The 21,599-nt window shown below is 44.1% G+C and overlaps 1 protein-coding gene across 3 annotated transcripts in view; it reads right to left on the bottom strand.

The window, feature by feature from the left end:
- Positions 1 to 21,599, bottom strand: part of ROR1 (receptor tyrosine kinase like orphan receptor 1) — a 150,710-nt gene that overhangs the window by 34,056 nt on the left and 95,055 nt on the right. The window contains exons 1-4 of one of the 3 annotated variants that reach the window (XM_082765903.1): positions 18,722 to 18,759; positions 17,144 to 17,215; positions 5,244 to 5,531; positions 3,755 to 3,785 (exon numbers count right to left, since the gene is read on the bottom strand). In XM_082765903.1, the coding sequence (XP_082622029.1) occupies positions 3,755 to 3,785; positions 5,244 to 5,531; positions 17,144 to 17,186 (362 nt within the window). In that variant the 5' untranslated portion in view covers positions 17,187 to 17,215; positions 18,722 to 18,759. Of the gene's footprint in view, positions 1 to 3,754; positions 3,786 to 5,243; positions 5,532 to 17,143; positions 17,216 to 17,344; positions 17,361 to 18,721; positions 18,760 to 21,599 lie in introns of those variants that run through there. The other 2 variants (XM_082765904.1, XM_082765902.1) reach the window with 2 other exon arrangements.

Raw genomic sequence — 21,599 nt, 5'->3', positions numbered from 1 at the left:
CTTTAAACTGTGTTCCACACGTTGAGCAGCAGAGCCTGCCGATGGAATGCAGCTCCCGGCCTTGCAGATAAGGGCTTTAAAGCTGACCTTTGCCAAACACAGGAGAGTTAAAGGAAGGACATTCAGGTCAGCCAGTGCTTTGCACCAGGGCAGTACCTCGCTTTAGTCAGTCCCTTATACTGCTGCTGGAGTTTCCTCCGTTCACTTCAGACTGATTTGCAAATCAGACATTTGGCTGTAGCTAACCATAACAGTGCTAAAGGAAAGCAGAAAGAAGAAGGATGTAACGCACGCATGAGTTATGACGTTATCTAGCATTGCCTGTCTTCTTTTACAGAAGTTATCCATTTAACCTTTTTATTTTTAAGCTATGGTTGGACCATCTATTTTTCTGCCATCACATCAGCGCAGAACTCGGCACCTATAAATTATATGAAGAAAAGTGCTGAGCATATGGATTTTTTTAAAAACATGATCCTCAAATTAAATCCTTAAATGAACAGAACCTTCCACTTATGGTAGATTAATAAAGACAGCATGGGAAAAGCACGCCCACTGAGAAAGGCAGCTACTTGCCATCGATTCGGTTGATTGTGTTATTTATCACAGGAGAAGAAACTCATGCTGATAAGGCACAAATATCACCAAAGTATGAGTTTTCATTTACACAACATGTTTTAAGGAGTTTTTCCTATTTAACCACTGTAAAATAAAATGATATGGCCCTAGGATGACATAAAGTAAGTGCCATTGGTTCAGCCAACACCAGTGGTCAGCCTGCACAGGAGGGGGAGAGAGGTCTAAGCTCCCCTCAACACATTTCGGGGTCTGAAATCAACTGAACCCATGCACCCCCAGTCAGTTTATCCAAAGCACCAGAATCAGTGCTTTAACTCTTGAAAAAAAGAAGGCTGGAAGATATTTTATGACCCAGCTTCCAGGACTATTCCCTCTAATGTTTTCCCTTTGGCCTCCCATGAGTCTAACACGAAGGGAAGGGAGGACAGCCACGTACGTGCATCTACCACTCTAGAACTTGAACGCTAAGGTTGGCATGGATGGGAGCAGTTTTCACAGGTAAATGTAGATGTTTCTCGTGACTGTATCTATTCTTCATCTACTAGCAATGAGGAGTCCGAAAATGGCATCAAGACTATGAAAGAGCATCACAGTCCAAGGGCTGATGCCTTCAAAGGATCGATCATACACAGATCAGGCTCCAAGTTCTCTTTGTATCTGAAGAAATTCACAATCAAAATGCCAAAGGTATCAACCTCTAGGACAAGAAAATTTACCAAAGCTGTAGTAAATGCTCTGCTCCCCTACAATGAAGAGTACTGCTGCCTTTAAACAGTTCTTCAAACACTTGTGACATTACCTGTGTAACATGGAATCACTCTTCCTACAGGCACTTCCACCAAATTTTCATTAATTTCATAGCTAATAATTTGTTTGCTCGTTTGCACGAGGAGAAGACTCTGCAAGAGCAGCCATACAATTCTCAAGATATTTTAGCCCTGAAAGATGAGCAAACAGCGAGGCACAGAGTCTGAGGCATTTTCCCCTGCACTCCCTGACACATCATTTCTCTCTGCAGTTCAGCCCAGTGCAGCTGGAGCTCGCCAGCCGCTGCAATCCATAAGGCTGCTGCACTCATGCCACTGGCAGCAGATATGAACCAGGTTCAGGACAATGCACACTGACGTTTTTTTACTCTAATTTAGCACGACTTCCAAGTTTATCATTTCTCTCTCGTAAGATTCTTCCTGATTCTCTTATTTCATAGATTAAATCTGGTTAGCTTCTCCAGGAATGTAAATGTTCCCCATTCAGTAAAACAGAGATGCCTGTGCACATTTCTTTGCATACGTTACCTTCCAATGTTTAATACAATGCAGCCTCTCATTAGACAGACCCACAGCCTCCCAGGGTAATGAAGTGCGATTAAATATCTTTCTTGGCTACAAATTTAAAAGGCACAATTTTGAAGTCAACTACTGCAGAGGAAGTCTCACTTTATTTTCACCTTTTCACATCTTTGTTTGTACGCATGTATAACAATGGGCAGGGCATGCTGAAAGCAAAATGAAGATCTTGCATTAAATCACTTTAGAGCCAATTTCATCTTTGATATGGAGCATATGGAAAGAAAAAAAAAAAAACAGTTTGTTTTTTTCCTTGTGGTCTGGATGATGTTGTGCAGACATTGCCCCAGAGCTCGGTCTGACTCTCACTGAATTAGTGGGACCATTTGCTGTCACTTCTCCATAACTGGGTGAAGCTGTTAGCTAGTTAAGATGTAGTCATCTGGGAGGGGGCAGGGGGGAGAAGGGATAAATTGCCAGAAAGAGAAATGGGAAAAAGGTTCCCAAATCAATTTTGTTTCAAAAAAAGCAAGGCAATCCTCAGTGGCCCAGACAGGGAAATTCCAGCACAGCTCCCTGCTTTCTCTGCTCACGCTGCTCTCCTGTGAGCTTCTGACAGCTTGGGACATATTGCCTAATGTTACAAATTTTAGAAACCCCAAACTAGGCAGAAGTAGACCCAAAATGCACAATTTCTCAGACTACTAGAAAAAGTCTCCAAACCAGAGCACAGCAGCCTCCACTTTTTGCCTCACCGTGAAGCTTTTCTCCCCAGAACACTCAAGTCACAAAAAGGAGTCTGAGACCAAGCAAAGAGCTTCCCTTCCTAAACCAAGTCAGTAACTTTGTTTCAGGTACCTTCAAAAGGAAAGACAAAAGCTCGTTTTATGATGTTCCATTAGAGGGCATCCTAGCATGTCCTTTTGTGGTCAGATGCTTTCGCTAATTCATTTCCTCTGCAATACTTTGTGAACAATCTTCTGTAAAGACAGCCAGGAGCATTCACATCCCCAAACTTTCGCATCCCTTGTAACTGTAATTATAATTTCATTCCATTTTTCTGTTGCTACTGTATTTTTCTTTTAACAGAGCAGCTTCATCACTAGGACAGGTGGGTTTCTGTGATGTTCCACATGTGTAAGGCGTGAATGAGCTGGACGCGATCACAAAATTAATTTCAAACTTCAGAACAGCTGAAGATCAGACTCAAAAACAATGGGGGACTATAAAAGGTGAGCAAGTCGGTTCATCTGTATTGAAACTAGAGACTGATATGTTCTCAAAGCCTACCACAGACAGAAGCCCAACTGCCAAAAACGAGGTGGCAACTGCTCAGCAGCATGGACCCTGCAGAAGGAGCAGATCCTGAGTTCCAGGTCAGGAGGAAGCTGCTGTAAAAACAACCACTACTCAAACCCAGGTACCTGATCTTTAAAATCTCAGTTTTATGACTGTTTACTACCACGGATACAGAGAGGCACAAATCCAGTTTATGACCACTAGTTCCATTAAATTAGTAAGAATCCCATAGGTACTAAAATTTACTTATAGCGACAAAGATTTTTTAGACTGGGCCATGACAAGTATGAAGATCAGTTTTTACTTATGTGGTATACTCTGTACACTGAGATCAGTTCAAAGGCTGAAGGCATCAGGGGATCTAAAGGAAATAATATTGGAAATTAAGACGTCTAGCTTAAGAAATAGGAGTTGACATGATAACGTAAAAATTTATCTACGAGACAGATAATTCAGTTACAATAAATTACTATCCTATCTGACTTAAAGTGGAACGTAAAAGCACTTCTGTCACACAAAATGAAAAATGAACTTCTGACTGATGAAACACAAGATTAATGAATCAATATAAGAGACATGAAACAACTTACGATGATCCTGGACTTGCTGTTGGTGGGGGACCTGGAAAAGTGACAGAAGAAAAACGGTGTGATGAGTTATGGCGAGGTAACAAGCAGTAAGCTTTTGTAAACCTTTAAAAGATAAAAGTAACAGTCTGTCATGTTGGATGTGGTTTATGTAGTTTAAGAGGCAAGTCTCAGTTTCTTGGTACCAAAGACAAGACTGTATCCTGTAGCAGTGATTGTCTGCAAAATGCCATAGATAAGGGCAATAAACAGGTGAAGGACAGATCCTGAAATTCAGCTGAGTTTGGGGCCATAACAAAAAAGGTTATAGCAAACCACAGGAGGCTTATACAAAAGCATGTTGTGACTATAGCTGGGAGAAAACAGCGTCATTTCTCCCTATCAATCTTCATTATTTTTCAGGGTATTCATCCTTGGCCTGATTCAGATGCATTGATCAAATTTCCTCTGACCTCTGCAGGCTTTGGCTGACAGCATTTCACTGTTGCTGCCCTCGGCGTTTATATTTTGGCAAATACTCGACAGGCTGAGCTCGTGTTCACCAACACAGAGCAAACTGAAGAGTCAGCTGCAGCAGTTTATACTAACGAGCCTTTGCTCTAGAAACTGAATTGTACGATTAAATTTTGCTCCAGTCAGTAAAATATGAAAAATACCCAGTGTTTTCTAGAGGAATGTCTATAAAAGCATCATTGTTTGGATAAAAATCTCCTAAATTTCAGATACAAGCTAAAGGACATCTGCCTTATGAGAACATCTAATGATTAATTTCTTACAATAATTTAGAAAATCTGGGACATTAACGACAAAAAACTCTGAAATGTGCTGAATAAATCATTCATTGTGTGTTGCTGTGAGGACTGACCAGGACTCCATGCAAACACCCTCATCTGAGTCAAGTATTTCACCCTGAATGTGGAGGTGGAAGAGAAGATGCAGAAAACCCGTTTCTGGTTTGGAAACTTCATGGTTTTAAGATTATCCATGAAGGCAATCATCTCATTATAAACTCTGACTTTGAAGAAAAAGTGCTTATTTTATCTGAAAGGTACATGTATCATTAACGTGCCTCTGACCTATGCTGCATTTAACATTTCCATTTCAACTCCATCTTTTGCAAGCTGAAATTTCTCACTTGCTAGAGAAAAAGGAGGTCACTCAGGCACTTGAGAATAGAAGTTTTTCTTGTCTGTTCTGAATCCACCCAGGTAGCATATTAATGAACAGCGCTCTTTAGTGTTCCCTGTGTTTCAGTCCTGCTTCCATCAGGCTTTTATGTATTAAAAGCCACCATTTCAGCTGGCAACACGGGCATCTCAGCTGAGCACAGAGCAAACAGGCAGAAGGGATAAACTGCCAGAAATAGGCTGAAACAGGCTGATACCACTACATCAGCGCACTCATTTTCAGTGGGTAAACACACTTTTCTTAAGAGTTTCCTGCACTGTTTTTCTAAACAACAGTTTGAACAGCTTAATAGGAGAAAACCTACCAAATTTGACAAAGAGCACGCCGGTGGTAGAAACAGTCTTTCTGCCATTAGTTGCGACACACTGGAAGTAGCCGGTGTCTGTAGTGTCAAGGTTCCTTATTCGCAGGCGAGACCCATAGCTTGTGGCACGGAAGGAGATCCTGCGGGGCTCCTGGACAACCGGCGCGTCGTTCTTCAGCCAGCGAACCGTGGGAGGAGGATTGCCGGAGACTTTACAGTGCAGCTCTGCCGTCTGGCCAAGGGTGGTAGTTATGTTGTTCATAGGCTCATCCAGCGTCAAGAAGTAATCTGTTTTGGGAAAAGAAAAAAGGGTGAATAAGGAATTCCTGCTCAGAAAATGTCATGTCAAGTCATTTCATTCCTGTCTTTGAAAAGGAAACAAAAGAAGTGGCTATCATGTTTAGTAAAAAGCTCAAATACTTATTAATTGATGTCTCAGGGCCAGTGATAGGTTCAACATAGTTCTGCATGCTAATAAAAGGAACAAATTTTGCAATTTCCATTGCACTATAGTAATACTGTTTCTCTTCAAAGTTTCTTTTTCTTCTTATGCCCACGGATTTTCTCTACTTTCTCAACATGATCCTATTTCACTTCATTCAGCGCAGAAAAAGGAGATAATGCTGCTTCTCTATATCATTTTTCCTTTTTGCTAACCAGTAAATGTGAAAAACATCCTTTGTAAATTCAGCTGCTCATTTTTATTGTCTCTGCCTTGGAGATCTGTCCCACTTGTGTTAGGATCCACAGAACGTACCGATATATGGAATGAATCTCTCCAAAACAAAGGTCTCGGAGCCATTTTTAATTGACTTGCAGAGCAGTGTAGGCAGTATGTTGTGAATGATTTTGTAAGCACCAACTGCACAGATGAAGGAATCAGGATCATATCTAGGAGATGAAGACTTTCTTTCTTACTCAGTCTTTTCCCTGCTAAGAGAACTAAAGTTTATCTTTAATCTCAAATAGGTCTCATGATAGGTGCAAGCAGAAGATCAAGAATTCTTTCATTTTGTTACGATGGGGAATGTTAAATGAAACTTTCACAAAATTAATCTCTTCTAATCCATTCGTGAACATTGCCTTCTCCTGTCAAGTGCTATTTCATTCTGCACCGGTCAGGAAGAAGGCTATTTCTAGTTAACTGTATTCAGCATTTAATTAAATCCTTTAAAGGCAGAGAGCAAGATGGATTGGGTACGAGGAATGGAATACGCGGGCTTTCATCTCAGTGTCACAGGTTCAAATCTAACGGTGGTCATTAGTGGCCAAAAACCATTATCATCTGGTGGCTGTCTCAGCAGGGCAGCCGAGCAATGAGAAACCCAGAGACTGTACTCTGCTCCCATGCTCTCTGAGCGAGCCTGGGAGGTCAAGAAAAGCCCATCAGTAAGGAAATCTGTGCTGCGCCACTTACGCTGCGCCATGTTAAGGTACATCTACTGCAAGCTCCAGCAATAAGCCTGCCTGAAATTATGAAAAAGACCTCCAGCATGTAATAAAAACAGCTCAGCTAACTAACTTGCCTAACTAATCCACTTCCCTAATTAGTTATTTTAATCATGTCTTCGCCGGCTACTCCCTTCATTATGCTTTGTGAGTATCAGTATCTCTTCCCTTTGTGTTTAATCTACTCAGCATGTAAGTTCCTACCCTGTATTTACATAGCACTTTATACAACGCATCCCTGATCTCATTTGGTCCCGAGGAGCTATTAGGATAAACATTAAGCACAAAGAAACTGCCCACACATTTTTCTTTCACTGATCAAGTAGTCTTTTCATGTGCAGGTATGAAACTGTGCAAAGTACTACTGTTACCTCTGCTCCCGTGGCTCTAGTTAGTTCAAATTGTGCATGGTGTAAAAAGAGCCAAGATCCAGCTGTCTGGTGAAGACAACTGGGTTCCACGTCTTTCACCTGGGCATCAGGTTGGCTTTTTATTTCCCCACGATCATTTCTGCATGCCTCACTGCAGGATTAGAAACGCTAGAGACTTGCATCTTAACAACCTCACTGTGAAGCATAATCTAAATCAGCACACGTATTTTTGGGTTCCCTCCACAATCTGTGTTTAATAAAATCACACTAATAGCACGGAGCTGGAGAACCACACTTAATTATCCAATGTAACATTTCTATACCACAGTCATTTATATAATTCCTGATAACATTTCAAAGAGAGTGGCTCAGACATCTACAATCTAATACAGACAGAAAACAGAATGGCCTCAGTCCTGTGATGGTCTTGCTGACAACCCACATGGTAAATATAGTATTTTAAAGGTCCTGTGGTATGCAGAGGAGGCAAATAAAGGAGTAAAGATGTAATGTAGGTTACCAAATGCAGGAGACGGAATCTAAAGTACCAGTACTGACAGTGAGACCGCGAAAAATGGCTATTACAGCCCGAGTCATGGTGAAACTTCTCTGTAGGTACAAACAGAAACAAGTTCTCAGTGTCTGGAGCTTCTGACTCTTCTTCAAGCGCTCTCCACTTTCCTCTACAAACTACCACAGAAACATTAAAATGAAAGGCATCTGCTAAATTCAGCTTAGCTTGGTTCTTAAATACCTACACTTTGCATCCAAATCTTAAATCTGATCAAGCAGCAGACTGTAAGGCACCTGAGATGAGATTTAAACAGGGCAAGTCCCAAGTGGCTGGAATCATCATGAGAAGATTCTCACGGATGAAACATTTCTGTAATTGAAAATAAGCTGAAGGTCTAACGGTGCTTCCAAAAAATCCTGGAGTGTTACTGAGGCGTACCAAATTAGGAGCATTCCTCCCCTGGCACGCAGGAAAGCCATCCATGGCTGCCCTTGCCTTGCACGGAGGAGTCAAAGAGAAGCCCAATTTTATTTTTAACACTTTTGTCTAACTCTCACCTACCAAAGCCCACCAAATCTCCAAAGCTACTGCTACCATCCTCTCCTTTTAGTAACACCCATGCAAAGAACATCGGAAATAATTCCTGCCTGCGTCCAGGTTTCTGTCCAGGCCGCTCCCCACCAGCCACTTGCTGGTGCCGTCAGCATTAACAACACCTCCTTCTGGGACAGAAGAGGCCAAGAAAAACAGGGCTAAATCCACCTTTTGTGCTCTCAGCAGGAGGTGAGCACTGATGAAATGGGAAGAAGTTGCTGCTTGCACACGTGATGACGACACCGTGTCGCATGGCCGTGGCCTTACCTCGCGGCACGTTTTTTACCGTGCTCCACTCGACAGCCTCCCTGTCATCGAGGAGCTCCCCAGTTGACTCTCTCTGCCCAAAAGAATAATTTCTTAGAAACAGGATGGTTCTTACCTAGAAAATAATGACTGTGCTTCTGCGAACTAAATAGTCTAGTGGCAAGGGCTGTTGGAAAGTCTGAGTTTTAATGCTGGCTTTGAGCAGTCTTGGGTGAATCACTTCAGCTGTGATTTTTAGAAGAGCCGAAGGGAAGTAGACACCCAAAGCCAATCAAAGCTCACTTGGGATTTGTGCAACTAAGTCCTTTTAAAAACAGCCTTAAACCTTTTGGCTCAATTTCTCCAGCTATAAAGTGAGGATAATAATCCCTCTTACATCATGGGGAGGCTGTTATGTACATTAATGAGATAATGCTCGTAAAGCACTTTGAAGGTGAAAAGTGCTACGCTGGGATAAGCACTGTTATTATATTTTGAGTTAAATCTCAGGATTTCAAGAACATAACAAAAGCCAGTCCGTATTTTAGAGTCGCACTCTATAAAAACATTTCAGACACATTTTAATTTACAGAAATACAGGAGAATAGCCGGAAAAAGTTCTAAATAAAATTTAGCCCACCTATAATTTAATAATAGTCAAACTGATTTTTTTTTAATTTGTAAAAACAATTTACTGCTGGGCCTAGACCCTGAATGCCAAGTTTCAGCCCACAGAGATTTTTTTTTTTAATGGCTGAGTTATAAACCCTTGAAAAATGCTGACAGCCCCTTTACTATAGCAGCACTAGCGGGTGCCCTATAATGAACTTTTAAATGACTTGAGATAATATCTGGAAAGCCAAGCCTGAAATATATTTCTGGTTTTGAGCCGTTGCCAATGCAAACACAACACATCATAAGTCATCTTCATGATTCTAAGCGCATAAATTGGAGACACTGCATATAAAATCCAAATATTAGGTATCCTTCATGGCCAAACTCTTTGCTGGTTTGATGTTACAGAATAGCAACAGCTGTGCGAGGACGAAATGTACTGTGTTGCGTGTCTTGAAAGAAGAAAAGTGTGTGTATTTCCACAGCTACGTCTTGACATTGTTAAATAGGAGCCTGCCCAGTCGTAATAAATTCTTAAGTATTCTACTACTTTTAAGTGGAACCCAGGTGGCTTTCAAAATAAAAGCTCGTCCTCCCCAGCCAAGGAATGTTAATCTCCTCTGTGACCACATGGTTACTCTATCTTAAATTACCAAAGACACTTCTTAGAGCAGTAACACCCTCTTTGCTCAGATGGGGACTTTGCTGGCCACAGCGCGAGGGTCTTTTCACAAGCACCGTGCACGCTAGGTGTTTCTGGATTCACTAGGTGTTTCAAGCACAACAGGGATGCAGGATTAGACCTTGAAATGATCATTTTATGAGAAGAATCGTTGTTTCATTTATCCTCTTCTTTGTGCCCTTCTGATCTTTCAGAATATTCAGAGCAGAGCTAAAATCAAAGTCTTCATTCAAGCCACGGCAGTTGTGGAACAGCTTTCATCCAGGTGCAGCAGGGGCCTGTGCACCCAGCGCCTTCCCACCGTGCTCACAGTGCACTTCTCGGCAAAGGAAAGGATCCAAACCTTCTCTGAAGCAAACCTACAGATGCAGGAACACCATTCCAGCTGCTGAACTAGAGAAAAAGTTTAATTCTGGATCTGAAAGTTCAAATCTTCCTTGCTGTCTGAGCGGGCCGTTTGGACACCAGCCTTGCAGGGTGCTTGCTGGCCTTCTCCTTTTGCACCTAGGCCTAGTGGCTCAGCACTTTGCCATAACATAATAAAGAAATGCAAAGAGTCTCAATCATACCAATACATTCACTGATTGGTAACTTAAAGAGCAGATAATGTTTACCTAAAAAGACTCAAGCTCATCAGTGGGTCTGACAGAGCCTTTCCGATGTACTTTACCAGGTGGAAAGATGCATTTTCATTCACTCTGAGCCTTGAATGAGCCACGTTAGTCCAGCCTGATGCTACACTTGGAAGCATCCTGTCCTCACATTTATCAGTGCCACCACTGAGCTCAGACAGTTGGAAATTTTCCGTGTGGAATTGTTCTCTTTAGGGAAAGTCAACAACCCGGAGCCCACCCAGCCTGAATGCGCTGGATGGGTTTGTTGTTTGTTCCATATGTTCAATCGAGTCGGGTTTTAAGCTATTCCAGTTACGCTGAAGAAGGAACCAGCAGGATTTCTTACTGAAGTGTAGCCATAGACAGAGCACATATTTCTCAGTTGGAAAAAGGATTAACCATTGATTGCTTCATCTGCCCATAACTCACAAAGGGAGACAACTCCCGGCAGGTCCGATCTGTGGGCCCGATCAACAGACCCTTGTTATTAAAAGGGGCAAAAGGAAGACTCCCGGCTGGAATTTCACTTATTTTAAATGAATAAAAGTAAAGGAATGACAGTGGGAGGAAAGCGATACAGCACTCGACCCACGATTTGGCAACCCATATGAAGAATATCAGAGTTAAAGAAGTCCAGACAAAGAAGCGGAAATATTCAATGTCAACTGTCTTGGGACAAAAAGAAATACACAACTGCATTTGCTTGCCCAGCTCATTTTCAAACGAGTTTCCTCAGCGGTGTGTATGTGTAAGGCTCGATTCAGGATACATACTGCAGCTGTGTCTTGGGCTTCCTCTTCCCAGATGTTATCTAGAGGCACGAATGCCATCGGAGGATAACATCCTGAACTGAAACACGCCAACTGATGCCCAAGGCCTTACAGCATTTCAGATGTCGACACGCAACATTCACCGAATTTGGGATTTTCACAATCAATTGCCGCTTTCCAATTAGCAGCTGTGAGGCTGCCTTGGGTCATAGGGGAGGGTGGGCTTCTGGAGGGAAACCAGAGCACTTCCAAAAAAATTATTGGGAGCCGAGTACCTGAATCCCATTGCTCTGGGATGGGAATTGGACAACTCACTGCCCTTCATGCCTTTGTGAATTCTTAATATGAATCTGACAGCTCACATCTGTCTCTCCTTTTCTGAGTTAACTCCCAGGTTTAAGGACAGCTGCCTTGGTGATAGCTTTGACGCTGTAATCTGGCAAGGGGAAATGAAGCTTTTCTTTACTCAGGAACCAGTTTTATAGCACAAGTAGGAAGCCCCTAAACTTTATCACAAAAAAAGTGATTTGGGATAGGTAAACAAACGTCCACATTTAGCTATAAACCAAACTACTGAAAACCATCAAGGGATTTTGTTGTCACTTTAGAAGCTGCTCAGCAGTAAAGAGCCACATACAAAAAATCAAGCTATTAAAGAAAGGGTGTATAGAAAGGTATGTGCCCTAAGATTAATGCTGTGGAGTCAAAGAAAAGCTGTTATTTTTGACATTTTGACATAGCATCACTTTAGAATCTGGTTCTTATTAGCCTTTTCTGTGCCTTTTAAAGGTCTATTTTTTTTATAAAAAAAAAAAAAAAAAAAAAAAACACCAAAAATGTCAGGAAATTTGGAACAGAAACTTACAATAAAACACGTCCCTTGACCCTCTGATCTATCAATCTTTCAAATAAACAAAGATAGCTGGATGAGCCAGGAAAGGGTTATTATATATAGGTACCTTATGTATAATGGTCAGATATTCACTGCACGCTCGGAGGTTATAAAAAAATCCAACGTAAGCGAAGCATTTCGTGCAAGATTTTTACCATGAATGCCGCATGTTACTCGGGGTGGTTTCTTTTTCATGTTTTGTTCTGTGACCTCCAAATTTCACACCCTGTATTATTTATAAATGAGACATTCAAGAAACACAAATTCTCAAATAAAAATGTGCACTCCGTCAGTGGAAAAGCAAACAAAAGGAGCTAATGTACTGTGGCTAAAAAAATTTTCAAACAAAGTAGCAGTAATTTACTGCCGCGCTACTAACGGGACCCCACAAATAGAATCCGAACCCTGTGCCCCATCAGGGGAGCTTGATTTACCGAATATCCCCCAGATAATAAAGGAAAATAAAAAGGTAAATTGTGCATGAATGTGAAGGCTGTAATTCTTCCCCTTTCACCACGCGTATCAAATTCACATCCAGTGATTTCAAAAGAAAATCTGGAAATCTCTAAAGAACCGGGGCCGAAGTCAGGAGGCCTCGATCCACCCGGCTTTGTCCATGGTTGCTTTTGTTGATGTTTCTTAAGATGTAGTTTGCCTAACAGTCAAATTCTCCCTGGGCCATCAGAAAGATTTTTCTCTACAGAGACTCATGGCCAGGTCAGATCCCTGCCTGGAAAGATGTGCTGAAGTGACAGTTCTCGCCTGGATTTGTCAGCACGGATGGCAAGGCTGGCTTCTCCAAGAAGTTAATGACGTGAAGTGCCATGCACAGGGTATTGAGGGATTTGGGGAGCATTTTTCAGAGCGCTGACACTCACTGCCCTCTCCTTGGGGGATGTTGGCCCTCTGCACAACACCTGGAGTACTGCTGAGGTCTGTGCCAGGCAGAGGAGCTGCGAGCAGCGGGGAGCTCCGAGTCCAGGCTGGGGATTGCAGATGTCTGGAAATGGAAACCGAATCATCCCAACACTTTATACTTGTTTGCCAAAGAAGATAGGCCATGAAAAGGGAAAGGAAAACAGGCAGGACCTGCAAAAACTCACAATAAGAGGTTTTCTTTGGAAAATGAAGGAAGTGAGAAGCTCGTGGGAGGAGGAGGCACTGGAACTGGGACAGCACTGCTGCATCCCAGCACCTGTGTCCTTAGCTCTGCTCAGCAGTGGCTGGGACCCATCCTAGTGCCCGTCCTGGGACCTGCACGATTAAACGAGCTCCTGACGAGGCTGCAGGTGGGCACGGGGTGGACCTGACCAGGGGAAGTCTCAGCACAGGCACCGTTGTCTTACCAGTCCCACGGAGAGTCCCATTCCAGTGAATGTCGGCAGAAGTTTAACCCCACTTGCAATTAAAATAAAATAATACTTCAGTGCTGACTCTTTCTTGGCAGAGACTCCAACAGTATCATTGCCTAAGGATGAAGAGTTCCCAAACAATTCCTCTGCAGCACCAGATGGAAGTAGGCTCTCGTTCAAACTCAGGCCTATCTATTTCCTTGTAAATAAACACACGACTGATGTGAGGAAAAGCCTACCCTTCCACGACCATTTTTGTGAAAGAGAAGCAGCTGAATGAAGGGCTCTTTGCCATTTTAAATAAGGATCAGGGAAAAGAAGAGCTCGTGGTAAATGTGAAGCTTCCTTAGACAAAGAGCTGGGGCAGGGGCCTGTCCCGCAGCGGAAGGGGAGAGAGGGGTGGCAATGCACGGGCACGGAGAAATGGGAAACCAAAGTGCCTTCAACAACAGGAAGGAAAAAAGAGCAAGAAGTAGGGGACAACAAGGCAGTTGAAGAAAGATGAGAAAGAAACGAATGAACGTGGTGAAGGACAAAGCAACAAAGGGGAGAAATACCACTCAAACACCTAGGGAAGAAGAAAGAGGGGTGGACAATGAAATCAGGCACGGTGAAGATGTGCCCCATGGGACATTTCCCAGTCTTGACAAGCCCTAGGGATTGGGCCCCCAATCAGGCTTCTTCCTTCCTTCAGACCCCCTTTTTTCCCCTTATATATATTTCCCCTTATTTTTCCTTATATAATTAAATACCTATTTGATGGCATTTTCATTTCTCTTTTTCCCTCGCGGCAGCCCTTCTGCACACTGTGATTTACCAGTTGGAAAAGAGGAATATATTCATAGCTAAATTTCTCCTATTTTAAAAGTGATTATTTTTTTTATTTTTATGCATAGTTTGTTTGTTTTTTTAAGGTTTTGGTGAGAAACCACCTCCTCCCTCCCATCAATCGTTGCTTTCAACAGCTCTTCACGGGTGGCTGCGTCTCTTTTAAATTCATTTCCTGTTAAAAAGAATAAACAGGCAACTGTTTAATGCTGTCGATTTAGCTTATTTAATAGAAATTGAAACCTGAATAGGGCTCAGTTGTAAGATAGTCACTGCAGAACTCTCCGAGGTAGGGAAGGCACCACATGAAGTAATTATTTTAAAATGCAGAATGTTGTTTGAGGAGACGATGGGCTGCTCCTTCTCCTGCAAACCCAGGAGACGTGTTTGAGGAAGAGACGTTCATTTCCAAAAGGCAGCACACGGAGTTAGAGCCACTTAATGCGGACAGCCATTTAATTGGGAAATTTGGCTGGAAACCGCTTTCATGTGGTGAACTTAATAGGCTTTAAAATAAGTTTTACTGGGACGCCTGCGTGACCTCACGGCTGACTGCAGCAAAGACAAGTGGATGTCGGTCCCTTCAGCTGCTTGCTTGCAAAAAGAAATGGAAACTAAGCGCATGCCTCGTGTTCTCCCCCGAGGTTTCGGCACATCGGGCTGCACCTAAGGGAGGGTTTCAAAGACCTTCAGCGAGAGCTGGCAGCACCCACATGAAAGCCCCCGCTGCTTTCCTGGGCAAGACGAGACGTGTGGGTGCCTCGCTTCACTTGTGGGCACGCTGGAAGAACCCTCCCCTCTGACTAAGCTTTTTGGGCACCAAATGCATTTTAATCACGTATGTAAATCCGCGTTTAGGTGTGCAAGCTTACAGCAGTCTAAATGCTAATCGCGGGCGGGCGAAGGGGGCCGGTAATCCCCCAGGAATGCAGGATTCAGCCCAGCCAGTGATAATTGCCACATTCCAGGTGGATTAGAAGTGTGAAACTTCATTTTACCTGTTCCTGACAATAGAGCTCAGGAACAGGTGCTATGGAGGTAACAGGGAAAGGGTTTAATTGCTAACGTCGAGGCCAGCGGGATGATTTCTGTGCCCGAGCTGGTGGCAGCCGCCCAAAGCCTCACCTCTGCTGGTGCCTGAGTTGCTGCTTTCCGACACAGCAGGGACACCCAAACCCTGGCTGATACAAGCAGGCACTTTGCATTTTGATGATCTGAGGATTTGGTGTTGAGCGTACTTTGAAGGCAGCAGACTCGGAAGGAAGCTGGCAATCCACGCCGTCCCTGCTGCCAGCAGGCAGCCTGCTCCGCTTCCAGGCTTGGTCAGTCAAAGCAAGGGTTTGGAGAGTGCCCATGTGGGGCATGTCCTACTGAAAAAGCAGCATTTGAACAGCCAGCTGAGGGCAAGCCTAGCCAAATATATGGGCAAAAAGTCACCTTGGTCAGAAGAAACCAGCCTACACAAAATCTCTCATAAGGAATAATAACAAAGAGGCTACTGAGGGCTATTTTTCAGCTCAGCTCAGACTTAATTTGCTGTAAAATTACATTGTTTTCAATATCACTTCTGTACCTTCCCCTCTGCCTGGGTTTTGGTTGGGAGCACACAGCTTTCCCTGTGCCAGACAGTAGCCTGACCATGGGCACATTGCCTGTCAAACCCTTGGGGCTCACAGGGGAGAATGAAGAATATCTCACTGATGATGGTCTGCAAAAAAATATTGCAATCACCTCAACAAAGTGTGACTCTGACTTCTGTGCTGATGGGCTGGGTTCCTAGAGGAAAACCTCCCCTGTAGCTTAATAAAGGTCCTGCTAAGGATAACATTGGGGGCCTACATATTTTTCTGCCTTTCCCACTGGAAAGCACAAGCCCTTTGGCTTTCTTCCTCTCCTGTCTGGTACGCAGTTGGAGCAAGCAGCAGAGCTGCAGGAGTCTACAGGCAAATTCACAAAGGTCTCCACCTGAGTGTGCATCAGCTGCAGTTTTGCAAGGAGTTACAATACAGCCACATTTTAGCAGGAATAAAACCGCCAGCAAACCCACTCCCAGCAATAAATGCTGCCCGGAGAACTGATGCACCACGGCTCTCAGGGAAAGAGTTAACCCTTCCGTAAAGAACTCAGAGCTACAGATTCTTTTCATACTTAGGCACAGAAAACATATTTAAGCTTAAACATTAAACTTTACGCACACATGCTCGTACAAAATATTAACAAAATACAGACAAAAACGTTCGGAAAAACCATCTGTGGCAGAACTCCACTATGGGAAATTTCAGTCTAAATAGTTAATGGTTGGCAAAATTATACACAAGTGAAAAGAGGTTGTTTGACAAATTGAACAGTTAGTGTGGCTAACAGCATCCTCCACTGTAAAGGATACCTCAGAAGCATTTCAAAGACCAGACCGACTCAGAAGCTGCAGGCCACTGCCTTGGAATAAGGGCTACAGGAAGCTAAGCAATTTGGTTTAAATAGTTGGTGGTGCATAATTTACAAAATGAAGGGGAATGAGAAATATAGCCCTTTTTTCACAATATATACCCTTCAGAAAGCTCAAAATCACACATAATTACCACTTGCAAATGCATTTTCCTTTCTATTAATTCAAAGCCTCTAAATTTCACAATAAAACACAATGAGGCAAACTGACTCTGCCTGATGCTTGTTAATTTTGAGATCAGATCCTAAGATCCACCAGCCAAAATGTCAAGCAGTTCATAAACTAACAGAACTCACATCTTGAAATATTTTTACCATGTGGAACATTTTATGGAACAAGAAACGAACACAGCATTCTCCAGAAATCACAGTACCACACGTAATTAAATGTCAAATGATCACAGGGCAAACAAGATTGATCTTAAATGCCCCCTCATCCTTTTGCTTGCTGATGCGGTCGAGTCAAGAAGAATAATTGAGATTTTAAAACCTGGTTTCCCATCTTTCTGTATTTTTCTGTCCACTTACCTTTATCTAATTCACTTGAGATGTTCCATGACGACGTAGGCATGAAATCAGCAACCACCGATGAATTTGCTCCTGGAAGAGAAAAAGAGAAGAAAAATGCTGTTGGTATATTGATCTTGTACCGTGAGGAGTGTAAGAGGCATTTACAAAATTGCTGTCGCAGTAGTAAAATTATTTGAAGAACAGCAGTTATTAAAATACACTCGATGCTGTGCGTTGGCAGGCTGACACATATGGGTAGCAGAACCAGCAAAGTGGAAAAAGGCACAGGGCCAAGCTGGAGCTTGTTTTGCAGGGCTGTCACTGGGAGGCCTTGTGTTAATCAAGCAACCAATCTCCGAGATGTGTTTGGCCCACCTTAAAGTCTCTCCACGGGTTTTATAGAGGTAGAATGACTCTGCAGTGCTGCAGCAAAGAAAAACACCAATGCGCCGACGCTGCTGAACATGTTATCTATTAACATTTACGAGAGATTTTAATCCTGCCAAGCCATGTGCACGAGAAGAGCCACCATTAACGCACTGCAGTTAATGGGGCTACTTGTACGAAAACCCCTCGCATGGCTCACATAAACACAGGCTCGAGAGACTGATCTGAACACGGGGAGCATTTCCTCATGGCTATGGCACTGTTTTCCCTGGGAATTACTACGCGTATATAGGAGATTGAGTGAGGGATGGGAACGGTGGGAAGAGGAGGGAGGCACACGCATTACACAAATCTCCAGTAGCACCAGTTTAGGCTGGACATGAGGAAGAATTTCCTTACGGAAAGGGAGGCCAAGCACTGGAAGGGGCTGCGCAGGGCAGTGGTGGGGTCCCCTGCCCTGGAGGTACTTTAGAGATGTGTGGATGTGGCACCATGGGACGGGGTTAGTTTTGGGACTCGGTAAGTGAGGTTGATGGTTTGAATTGATGGTCTTAGTCCTTTCCAACCTAGACAATGCAGTGATTCTGTGCCATGGGAACACCGTGCGCTTCCAAATTTCCTGTGTGCCCCAGCCCTGGGAACACGGCTTGGACTAGAAGAGGAGGAGAGTGGTGCTGCGGCAACAAGCACGGGAGAGGACAGCACATCCAAAATGAAAATCAGAATGTGCCCCATGGGCCAGTGTCTGATCTGAGTCAGACACAGAGAAGACTTGCAACAAAGGAACACCTCGTGGCCTGATCCTACACCCTGGTTGGACCTCCAATGCCCACAAATACAGAGCTGAGATGCTGAGCGTCACCACGAACCCAGGCAAGAACTAGTGAGCACTACAAAGTGCAGTGTTCTTCTTTTGACACTGTCCCTTCAGCTTGTTCCTTTAACTCCAAAGCAATCTCAGCACAAGGATACCCGAGGATCTTCTGCTTTTATGTGATCGGTGAGCAACTTCTCTATTTCATTAAGAAATCACGAGCAAATTGTAAACACGATGTCACACAAACGCACGAAGCAGTTAAGTTCAGATTTAGCCACTGCACTTTTTATAAATATCGTCTTTCTTAAAAGCCCACCTGGTAGCACTGCTTATTTAAGATTCTGTCAAGTATTTCCAATGTAAACACAGAATGTGCAGGCATTATAACTCACCTCCGAACACAGCCCCTGGCCTGTGCAGATACGCAGGGCCCAAACCCACTGATGGGGACAGATCCTGAGCCCCGTGTGAAGGCACTGCTCTGAAGTCAGCAGCGACACCCGTTTATACAAGGTGAGGCTTTGTCTCGCCGTGTCCATCCCCCTGAACTGTTTACTCTTTAACATACTTAAGCTTTTGTGAAATGAAGTTTTTTCCAAGCATTTGCCATCTTTTTCAGTGCGAGGAGCGAGGCTCCTGCTTTCTTGCTCTGGCTTCAGATGTCACCACGAACCTTTGCACGCCCCATGGGGCTTTTTCCAACACCTCTGTCACAAATTCACCTCCCACCCTTTCCTGCTTTTAGGACAGTTATCCCCAGATGCAAGTTCAGCTTCTTAACTAACCCAAACGCTGGGGACTGCCTGGCTGAGCAACCTGCAAGGCTTGAGGCAAACAGCGTGGCTCCAGAGCTTCGTGGTGACCCGCACAGGATGACGCAGTGGCCGACAGTGCCAGGATTTGCTGGAGACTAGAGCTGAGATGTCGAGGAGGTGACAAACAACCAGTGGGCCAGCCCTGAGGGCCAAATGCTGAGCAGGACGTGGTCGGTGCCAGAGGCTGGGATGCTTTGTCTCCTCTGCCTCACCCTTCTGTGCCTCCTACCTGAGAAATGGGGCAGCTCCTGCAGGCTTAGGACCAACCCCCTCCGAGAGAGCTGCCACCACCTTCCATACACCTCTTGTTGAGACCAGCGCCATCTCAAACGTCCATAGTGCACAGCTCCAACCCACGATCAGTAGATGAAGCCCCTCACGCTTCTAATTCATTCAAGTTTTGCACCTGACAATGCATTTTCTGTGGGTAACGTTACTTTTGTTCACCTGGAAACACCCCAGTGTTAAGAGCCCCCTTTACGTTGCAGACAGCTAACACACATTAACCAAAATGAAGGCATAAGGCCTAACAATACCATGACGAAACACAGTATTTTACATTATTTTTTTCTACAATTAACGCTCTGATTTCAAACCATTACTTGATTGAAAGGAGCACGCTGAGCAGCCACACAGCGAGGGGACGTCCTGTTCATTCCCAGTGAATGCAGAAAGCAAAAGCAACCGAGCAATCAAGTCCAGCATTAATTTAACGATGGCCTGCGATGACTTAGGACTGCTGTGTGTGCAAGTGAGGGCAGCGAAACCTCTCCTTGGAGAAACCCAGTCCCAGCCCCCAGCCAGGTGAGAAGCGCGCCCAGGGGAGGTGAGTCACGGCTGGGAGGAGGATCAAAGACCCGGGCTGGTTCCTCCCCTGGGACCAAAGCCACCTCGCTCTGCCTCCGGGAGCAAAATGCATTTAAAAAGTACAGACTGGGAATGAGTAAGAGGTTTTTTTTTTTCCTTTGGGTTTGTGAAATCCAGGTTTCTGCGCCCTCAAATGTACGGAAAAACGGCCAACCAACTCCAAAAGTGCCTCTTGTGCTTGGAAAGCTCTTAAATACTCAAAAAGGGTCTGGATTGCATCTTACAACGTCGTGTCTCCTAACCTGAACCATAGTTTAGGTTAACCTGCAGAGTCACCAACTTTGATCCTTTGATTCCAGCTCTGTTGTACATGAAACGGGGGTATTGCAGAGGAGGAAACGCTGAGGCACCTGTGTGGCCTCCGTGAGCCGCTGTGAGCTAAGGAGCAGGAGGCAGTGCAAAGAAGACAGGCATGAGGACACCCCCTTATTTTTTTCAGACTTTACAACCCTTAATGGCCCACCAAATCACTGTTGAGCCTGAAACATTTTCATTGACACTCACACACCCTCATTACCAAGCCCTGGATGGAAAGCAGCGCCGAGAAGATCTGAGTCTCCGGGTGCATCACTTGGCACAGCAGATGAGCAGTGATCTATGGGCTGTGACTGGGGCCAAATTCAGTCCAAACTGCATCCTCAGGGCCAGTAGAAGTTGGCTTCCCCTCATGTGCATTGCAATGATCATGCTGGTTTATACAAACGACCCTCAAAAGCAGGTCTGCTCAGCCTGTGAGCCACCAGCGGCTGTGTGGGAAGCACAGAGCGCACCCAGCACCGAGCTCTCCAGCACACATCCAGCCCTCTCATCATGCCCCCAACCTTCAAAACATCCCACAGGCAACGGCTCCCCTCATCCTGTGAACCTCACGCAGGGGATGTACTGACAGCCTTGCCCATTTGGTGTCACCATCCAAAAAAAAAAAAACACCAAAAAAGAAAACCCCATGTGCTTAGTACTGCAATTGGATATCAAATGAGGAGTTTAAGAATTAATCAAATTAATCCTTATTTGTTAAAAACGCCCCCTTGCACACTGCTTTAACTATTTGAACAGCCAGATTTGGTTTGAAAAAAAGGCAATCTGAGAAATGTGATCCGCAGAGGCCCATTACCCCAGTAAGATTTTATTTATAGATGAAATCATCCCAGATGAATGAAGAATCTTATCCTTAACGCACAAAAGATAAGTATCTGTTCAAACCCCTATCACGATTAAGAAATGCTGGTCTCAAGTTAATGAGAAATCACAACAGTCAATTAAAACCTCTGTGAAAAGCCAAGCCGAGTGCATTCAAATACCCTCCCCACCGAGAAGTTGGCTAACATCTGACTTTATTACCATATTGCATAAGCGTGGAGCGAATTTCACACAAGTCAGTCCTTTTAAAGCCTTTGTGATTAAATAAACTTCAATAAGGTTTACAGAAAGCTGCCCGTGAAGAAAAACTACAGAGCCAGTTCTTATCACAGGCGCACACCACTGCCTCATTTTCTCACCAGCAGCAGCCATCACTCAGGGCCTCGTGTTTGTACTGTCACGACTACAGACCCATCAAAGGACGGGGCAGCCTCGTCCGCTGCCCACA

Source organism: Aythya marila (assembly GCF_965140915.1).
Source record: "Aythya marila genome assembly, chromosome: 8".
Classification (NCBI taxonomy): Eukaryota; Metazoa; Chordata; class Aves; order Anseriformes; family Anatidae; genus Aythya; species Aythya marila.
This window is presented reverse-complemented; position numbering and strand designations above follow the sequence as displayed.